This window comes from Oryzias melastigma, linkage group LG3 (genome assembly GCF_002922805.2).
Source record: "Oryzias melastigma strain HK-1 linkage group LG3, ASM292280v2, whole genome shotgun sequence".
Taxonomy (NCBI): Eukaryota; Metazoa; Chordata; class Actinopteri; order Beloniformes; family Adrianichthyidae; genus Oryzias; species Oryzias melastigma.
This window is the reverse complement of record NC_050514.1, coordinates 34,990,671-34,999,477: the sequence shown is the minus strand read 5'-3', so window position 1 is coordinate 34,999,477 and position 8,807 is coordinate 34,990,671. Positions and strand designations below refer to the sequence as shown.

Genomic DNA, 8,807 nt, shown 5'->3' with positions numbered 1-8,807 from the left:
CCTGATGGTCAGGCATGACCTCTGGTGGACCTCAATACTTATGTCCAGGTCCTAGTTATACAGTCAACGGTGAAAGGATGTCACTTGTGAGCAGGAAGAGGCGGAGCTTTTGTGTTGAGGGGGCGGGACTTCTCAAACCTCATGGTCCAAATCTGTAGCGAAGCCGTTCTACTTTAATGAAAGACGTTCAGAATGAAGGTTCATAAACATCTAAACAAAGACTTTCAAATCTGTACGACTTTCATGTTTTGGCTCCAGATTTTTACTAAAATAAGTTTAAGGACAAAAATATTTTGTGGAAGAGTTTATGATCACGGAGCAGATCGTGGATCGCAGACGATCACGGATCACCAGTGACCCCATTACAGCAGCCGACCCTGCTCCAAGGTTCTGGTCCGGACTATGTTCTTTCTCAGATCAGGGTCCTCTGTTGGGGTCTGGTGGGTTTGGGGGCGTCACACAGTTTTAAGCTAAATTCAAAAACCATCAAACTGAGTAAAGTTTCCATTTTGGTGCCATCACCCCCAGAAGACCAGGGGGGGGGTAACTTGACGATTAGAATCTGCTGGACGATCAGCTGATCAGTGAAACATCTGACGGTTTCAAACAGGAAACTAACAAACTGCTTTGACTGCAGAGTTTTGGTGAACTTCAATCCGTTTGATCCTGATGGTTAAACGTTCAGCTGCAGTTTCTCTGATCAAAGATCTTCATGAAGATTTTCTGCAGCTGCAGCCGGAATAACAGGAAATACCCCTCCGACTTTATCGACTCACTTCCTGTCTGGGAAGCATAAACAGGAGTCATCCTCCATCCTTCTCGGCTTCTTCCTCTTTATTTCTGTCGCTCATTTCTGTGGAATTTCATAGACAAAACCTGACGACACGTTTCCATGACGGAGGCTCTCTGCTGGGAGGGTCAAAGGGGAACTTCTTAAGGTGGACCGATGACTCCATCACAGCTGAGAGGATCCGTCTGCAGGTCGGTCTGCAGGTCGGTCTGCAGGTGGTCTGCAGGTCGGTCTGCAGGTCGGTCTGCAGGTCCGTCTGCAGGTCCGTCTGCAGGTCGGTCTGCAGGTGGTCTGCAGGTCGGTCTGCAGGTCGGTCTGCAGGTCGGTCTGCAGGTCGGTCTGCAGGTCGGTCTGCAGCTCCGTCTGCAGGTCCGTCTGCAGGTCCGTCTGCAGGTGGTCTGCAGGTCGGTCTGCAGGTCGGTCTGCAGGTCGGTCTGCAGCTCCGTCTGCAGCTCCGTCTGCAGGTCCGTCTGCAGGTCCGTCTGCAGGTCCGTCTGCGGGTCCGTCTGCAGCTCCGTCTGCAGGTCCGTCTGCAGCTCCGTCTGCAGCTCCGTCTGCAGCTCCGTCTGCAGCTCCTGTTTACTAATCAGAGTCTGAAACCGACCAGGACTGATTGGATGAATGAGGACTCCGGTAGGAGACGACAGTCTGCAGCTTTTCCATCACCTGGAATCCTTTGGCTCCGTTAACAATCTAAACAGAACCTCAGTCCTGATTTTGGTTCTGTGAAAGGATCCGGTTCCTCAGACGGATGTTTGTGCAGAAACAACCTCAGAATCTGCAGGTTGTAAATAGTGTCTTAGTTTATTTGGGGGGAAAAGGTTTGACTCCCGCCTCTTCCTGTTTGAAAAAGTCATTTCCTGTTCCCTCTTGTTAATGGACGGTGATTATCTGGATCGTTTAGGAAAAAGTTCTGTTGTTTTGTCCCATTCAGACCCGGTTCAGTCATAACTCCATGAAAGCTCAAAGATCAGCAGCTGGAACAACAAAGACGTTTCCTCACATTCAGCCGTTTGTGATGATCAAAGCGGTTCCGGTTCCGGTCCGGTTCTACCATCCTTCGGCTGCACAGCCTTCCTTCAGGCTCCAGCAGGTCCAGAGGTCAATTCAGATTTTTAGATTCAGCTTTTATCAAGATTTTTCTGTTCAGATTCTTTTTTTAACCTATTGAAAAAGAAGTAATCAGTCAAACTATATTTGATAGCATTTTTCTATTGTTTAACACTTTCTCTGGTAAAAGTTTAGGATTTAAAGCAACATTTTTATGGTTTAGTAGTTTTTCTTCTTTTTGGAATCAGACTGATTTAAAACATTGAAGTGGTTTGGATTTTTTTTAGCCTTTTTAACTGATATCTTCGTTTTTCTGCTGAATTCTTCTTTTAAATGAATCCTTTAACAGAATTGGTTTGCTCTGATTCATTTTAGGGTTATAGTGAAGAAACCCTTTGTGTGTTTTTGTTGCATTCATTCTCTCTGTCAGACTGTGGGCGGGTCCGCTCCGACCCGCTCCGACCCGCTCCGACCCGCTCCGACCCGCTGGATTCCCGCACAGCCTCAGCGTCTATCCGGGGCTCCTTAAGTGTTTTTAGCTGCTTTTAGAAGCAAAAGTCTTTCGTTTTGCCCGCTTGTCTGCTTCTTTATCTCTTCTGAATGCGTGTGGCGCAGATTTCAGCTCCGGTCTCGACCCCGCTGATGTTCTGGAGGACAAACGGGTCAAACCGGTTCCGGCACCTTTTCTATTTTCACTTGTCGTCTGCAGGAATGCTGTCGGAGAAACTCGAAGCCTCGTCAGGCGGCGGCACAAACATGCCTCATCAATGATTTTTTAACAGTCGCTGCAGCGTTCTGATGCTGATCGTGAAGCAGAAGAACTTCTCATGGAAACCGCTTCTGTTCTGTAACGTTACGGTCAAATGTTGAACTTTTACACAGACGTTGTTGAAACAGAAAAAGTCCGGATGTGATGATCTGATTAACTTAAATGTTGATTAAAAACAAGCGTGATCTGAAACAGCATCTGGTGTTCTCCCTCCAGACTCATGGAGGTTCAGGAACCGCTGATCCAGAAGCTGCGGCTCCTCAGAGAAATCGTAGCTTTCTTTTGACTCCTCCCCCTCCTCAGGTGTGGATACCTGGAAGCAGAGCTGTCAGAAGTTCATCTGTGTTGCTCTCGGGCGTCTCTGCCTTTTCCTCTGACTACTTCAGCTGCAGGCTCCTCCCCCTGTAGAATCTGTGATGTCATCACCTGGTCTGAGGCCGCTCAGTCTTCCTGTCCGTCTTCTTCTGTTCCAGAGAAACTCTACAACTCCCACGGTCCCGATCTGCGGAGGGCTCTGTTCTCCCTCAAGCAGCTCTTCCAGGTAATTCTGCAGAAGCACAGCCAGATCAGATCATGAGCTGAAGCCTCCTGACCTTCTGCTGGACGAACTGAACCAGTCGGTAAAGATCACTGAAGGGAAGGCTGACCTCCAGTGGTAACTGTGTTGACCTCATCAGCTGATCCAGAACCCAAACAAAAACAAAGTCTGCTCAGGACTTTCCCCTCACAAGAAGCTTTTTTCAGTGACTTAAGGGAAGTTTAGTGTTTATACCTGTTCTTCAGTGAACCAGATCACCCTCTAAAGGTTCTGATCAGGACAAGAACCTTCACCTCTCCTTCCTCTGAGCTCAGGAGGCTCTCGGTTCTGTTTTGGTGTTGATGGAGATTCAGATCTGGGTCACAGATTCATCATCATCCTCAACATTCTGCTCTGTTCCTCCTTGTTTTAGTACTTGTTGTTATTGTTGTGTTGTTGTCTCAGGACGTCCCTCATGGGTTTACTGCTGTTCTCTCTAGGATGACAAAGACCTGGTCCCGGAGTTCGTTGCGTCTGAAGGTCTGACTTGCTTCATCAAAGTCGGAGCAGAAGCCGACCACAACTACCAGAACTACATCCTGAGAGGTGAGCCTCCATCAGGAAACCCACCTAACCCAGCTACAGATGTTAGAACACAAGCAGCCAGCAGAGGTCAGAGGTCGTCTGCTGGGACTTCCTGGTCAGAGTGAAGCGGACTCCTGCCTGAACGTTCGGACTTCGACGCGTCAATAGAAGCTTGTAGATTCAGTGATTCCTGGTGAAGAGGACAGACTTGATGTTTTATACTTCACAGTACTGCTGAGTATTTGATCCTTTACATGTTCAGTAACTCGAGTATCGAAACAAACATGTTCAAACAGAAAAACCACAAAACTGACGAGTAAAAAAACGAGAGAAACTTGTTATTATTGTAACCTCTTTAGAGGTTCTGTTTGTTCGGGTCGGTCCTCCAGGTGTTCGTCTTTGCTTCAGGTTGTCAAAAAGCGTTTTGTTGGTGATGACGACGTCAGGTCAGCTTTACTTTAGCAGGAAATACTCGGTTCCTTTAGACCGTTCGGGTCGACTTCTGCAGACAAGTAAAGTAGGAGCATCAGCATCTGTGACAGTAATGTCAAGTATGGAATCACTTCTGTCAATAAAAACTACAGCAAATATAACAGTAATCTATTACAGTTTGGAAGTAACTTGCACCTCGTTGGCGTGTCTTTCCTCTCAGCCCTCAGCCAGATCGTGCTGTTTGTGGACGGCATGAATGGAGTCATCAGCCACAACGAGACGGTGCAGTGGCTCTACACGCTGACAGGAAGTCTGGTGAGTGCTTCAGCTGGAGGTACTCGTACCACTGCAGTCAGATCCGGAAGGATTACACTTCGCTTTATTCTAGTGCTACGGATCAAATGTCAGATTATTGGTCAAACTTCCATCCTGAGGTAAAACTCGTCCCTCCTGACACTGTATGAGAGAGAGAGACGCTACAGAGCAAACCAATCGTACGCTTCGGCCTCCAGCCCGACAGTATCAGCCAATCAGGGACTTCCTCACTCGGTGTGTGAATGGGTGAATGTGTGAATGTGTGAATGTGTGAATGGGTGAATGTGTGAATGTGTGAATGGGTGAATGTGTGAATGGGTGAATGGGTGAATGTGTGAATGGGTGAATGTGTGTATGAATGGGTGAATGTGTGAATGTGTGAATGGGTGAATGGGTCTGTGACTGTGAAGCACTTTTGTCCCTCAAAGGAGGGTAGAAAGCGCTATACAAGTCTACACCATTTACCATTTTTACCATGTTTTTCCTTTGTTTACGACTCGGAAGCTTTAGCTTTAGCTAACTGTAGCTAAAGTTCTTAGACTCACTGTAACTCTTCAAATGTTTATACAATTAACATAATTCTGAAGTGAACTAAATCATCTTTGCCTCAATATGGAACATTTTACAATAATGATGTATTCATACAATGAACATAAATCAAACGGTCGTCCCAGAATGCAACACTTTAAGGACTGTAGCATTCTCACAAAGCTGCTCCTCTTCACAGATCTGTCGGATCCGTTTGTGGTGGAAGAGTCGTGATAGTTCCGAGTCTGTTTTTCTGTTGTCACTGACAGCTCTGACGGTTGAACTGCTAAATACTGAGCACGCCAACAGTGAAAACATGACCTGAATCACTCGGTCCAGATGATGAAATGTTATTTCAAGGTTCATGACTAAAGCAATAACGTAATAATTATATCATAAATCGGCTCAATAGGAGAAAATTGTTATGAAAAAGAACTAAATGAGGTCAGAGTCGAGCAGCAGAGAAACGTTCCAGACGACATCTGTTCATCGCAGACGAATACAAGTTAAGGTACAAAGTCTGCGTGACGACAAGCTGATTATCTGCTAAGATCTGCAGATCAGTGTCACCTGCAGGCTGCTGAGAAACAAGTCTGGACGTCAGTCATGGTGGAATTTATGACCGAAGAGGAATTCATCACCAAATACTTTGATTTGGATTCACAACTTTACATATATTCTTGTACAAAGTAGCATTAATGATTTTACAATGAACTCTTATTTATTCGGGAGCAGAGTGTTCTAATGAGTACTGATGGAACATGTCTTTGAGTGAAGTCTCAGGCGGTTAGGACTCTCTTTGCTCTTCAGTTCATTGTTGGTGGAACTCACCTGATCCAGGTAATTAGCTGCAGGTGGAGGATGGAACACTCAGGCTAAACCTTAAGAGAAAACGATCTGGAGAAAGTGTCTGATCCCCGATCATAAACAGCTGTCCAGGTGAGACAGGTGATGCAGCCGCATGTTTGTGTCCTCAGTCTCGTCTGGTGGTGAAGACGGCTCTGAAGCTGCTCATCGTGTTTGTGGAGTATTCAGAGTCCAACAGTCCTCTGCTCATCCAGGCCATCCATGTGGTCGACAGAAAGAGAGGTACGACCGGAACGGATTCTACTGCAGCTTCACCGTGCTCGTACGCGTGCTCGTACGCGTGCTCGTACGCGCGCTCGTACGCGCGCTCGTACATGTGTGTGTTTGTGTTGCAGAAGCAAAGCCTTGGAGTTTCATCATGGATATCCTCCACGAGAGAAATGGAGCTGACGCCGAGCTGCTCATGCTAACCATGACCCTCATCAACAAGGTAATGACCACGTTCTTCTCTGGTACCAGAACCCGTACCGGTGACAGCAGAAGGACTCGCCCTCCTCGAACCGCCAGAGCCTTTTAGACTGTCGCGGGCCGGGTCCAGCCGGGGCAGTATTTAAATCGGGCCCTCCAGCTCATTTTATCCTTTTGTTTTAACGGCCCGATGTTATCTTGTGCTGGTAACACATTGACTCGCCGTTAACGACCCGTCCACGTGAAAAATTCACGTCTTGAGTTTCCGCAACTCGGCGTTTTTTGACGTTCTCGCTGTTCCCATTGAACCCGGGCTGCCCGACCTCCAGACTGCGAACCGGTACCGGTCCTGTACCGAGATGTGCACCCCACCAGTATCTTAACCTTAACCCAGTACCGGACACGGATCAGGACCGGTACCAGCCGAGTCCCGAAGTTCAGTCCCCGTTAAAAAGTTACATTTTTAAGTTTTAAAATGTAGTTTTAGTGTGTACCATAAATGTTTATCCTGTTTGGCCCCGCCCTAAGGTGTGAGTCGGGTTTTGGCGCCCTGTCCGGTCAGGTGGTTTACGCTATGATCGTTATTTTAACAGACCATTCTTCAGCGGCGCTTTTCTCTGCGTCCGAACCGTTAATTCTTGTTCTCGTCTGAAGTTCGTCCTAAGCAGGAAATGCGTGTTTTTGTGTTCAGGCTCCACAGATGGAACGTTTTCCAGAACTGACATTTAAACAGACAAACCAGAGAATTTATGTATTTCTCTTCTGCCAATTCTTTCCCTTGTTTTCCTCGTTTACATGAGTCCGAACAACTGAAGCCAAAGCGGATTAGAATTGTGGTAGAGAGAGACAGAGAGAGAATTGGTAGAATTGACTCGTTTGCTGTAGCTGGAGCTGACGCAGCATGCTAACTTTTAGCACCTTTTTAGCGTCAGCAGAAATGGTTAAACGGTAGTATTTGTACCTGATATTTGGTCCTGCTGTGACGCAGAATAAAGGGTGAAAATATTGGGATGTTTTTGATAGTTTGTGCTCTAAATACGTATATTTCCAGAACGGTGAGCATCAGACTGAAACAGGAAGAGATGTATCTGGCGTGCTGAGGCACAAAGTTCATTTTTGAGGTCTTCACAGTGAGATTAACTCGTTAAGAACGTGACAGGTGAGTTTTCATTCCAGGCTCTGGCCGTACTCCCAGACCAGGACTCCTTCTATGATGTGACCGACTGCCTGGAGCAGCTGGGGATGGAGACCATCATCCAGAAACACCTGAACAGACTGGGGACGGAGCCGGACCTGCGGGCACAGTTCACCACCTACGAGGTAACCACGGCAACAGAAGCCAGACGCTAAGCGTGGCTTCTAGGTTGGCTGAGCTTCACACCAACGAGATGTTTGAGGAACTCGTGGAGATGGGTGTTTCTGTCTGAAGGGTCTGAGTTTTTTGCCAACCGGTTTCTTCCATTTCATAACTTAACGTCACCAATACGTTGGCCTACTTGGGTAACATTTCTGTCACAAACGTGATGTTAGAGAGGCTAAAAGATCTGTTAATGGTGCTTCATTTTAACTCTTTATTTTAGACTTGTTGTAATTTTATTTTGGTTCCTAAATCTTTTGTTCTCTTAATTAATACGATGCTTTTTGTTTATTATGAATTAAAACAGTTTCTGTTAAAATTTAAACTGTTTTGCAGGTCAAAGTTCTTTTTATCGTGACACTACGTTAAACCTAAAGCCGTTTTTCCACTGACAGACCTTTGAAATGCATCAGTGCAGTTACCATGGTAACCTGTTGATCTTTGGGTTCTGGCGTGTGTGCAGACCGCTCTGCGACATGAAGACGGCGACGTGGAGGACACCTCGTCCCTCCTACGGAAAGAAAAAAGGAAGGCCGGCGAGCAGGAGGGCCGCCGGAGCCGCCGCTCCAGTCAGAACGCGCCGGACCTGCTGTCCCCCATCAGCCCCTTTACCCCCCTGTCCCCTTCCCTTTCCAACACCCCCTCGTCCGTCACAGTCTCCTCCCCCAGCTACATGTCCGGGCCCGACAGCCGGACCTCATCGCCGCTGACCTCCGACCCCGGTAGCTCCTCCTCCAGTCCATCTGGGTCCAGGACCAGCTCCCCCCTGCCCCCTCAGCCCAACGGCAGTGTCCCCCCAGATCAGGGCAAGAAGTCCTCGTAAGTTCTGTCCGTATGTACAAACCGACACCTGGAGAAACCTCTGAGGATTAGCTGCAAATCTTCTGGTCCCAGACCGGCCTCTGCTCACTCTGTCTCTGATTCGTGGTGGCGGTGAACTGTCTCTGAATCTAACCAGTGGTGTTACCCTCCTTTTCTTTTGTTCTGCCCCTGCCGTGGTGCCGTTCACCACCAGGAGTCGCTCTTTCCTTAGTCATCACATGTCAGTTCTGGGGTTGAAGAGGAAGTCCAGGCTGTTCTCCAAATCCAGCTCAGTCTCTGAGGAGCCTTCCACAAACCTCAGGTCTGTAACACTGAAACTGGCCCACTGACGGGCCGCTGACGGGCCGCTGACGGGCTGCTACTGCCC

General features: G+C 47.7%; 1 protein-coding gene across 1 annotated transcript in view; it reads left to right on the top strand.

The window, feature by feature from the left end:
* The window catches only part of fhod1 (formin homology 2 domain containing 1), a 35,330-nt gene that overhangs the window by 8,741 nt on the left and 17,782 nt on the right, over window positions 1-8,807 (top strand). Inside the window, exons 4-11 of the mRNA XM_036217469.1 lie at window positions 3,083-3,150; window positions 3,627-3,732; window positions 4,364-4,458; window positions 5,964-6,075; window positions 6,189-6,283; window positions 7,438-7,581; window positions 8,082-8,437; window positions 8,634-8,741. Of these exons, the coding sequence (XP_036073362.1) occupies window positions 3,083-3,150; window positions 3,627-3,732; window positions 4,364-4,458; window positions 5,964-6,075; window positions 6,189-6,283; window positions 7,438-7,581; window positions 8,082-8,437; window positions 8,634-8,741 (1,084 nt within the window). The remainder of the gene's footprint in view (window positions 1-3,082; window positions 3,151-3,626; window positions 3,733-4,363; window positions 4,459-5,963; window positions 6,076-6,188; window positions 6,284-7,437; window positions 7,582-8,081; window positions 8,438-8,633; window positions 8,742-8,807) is intronic.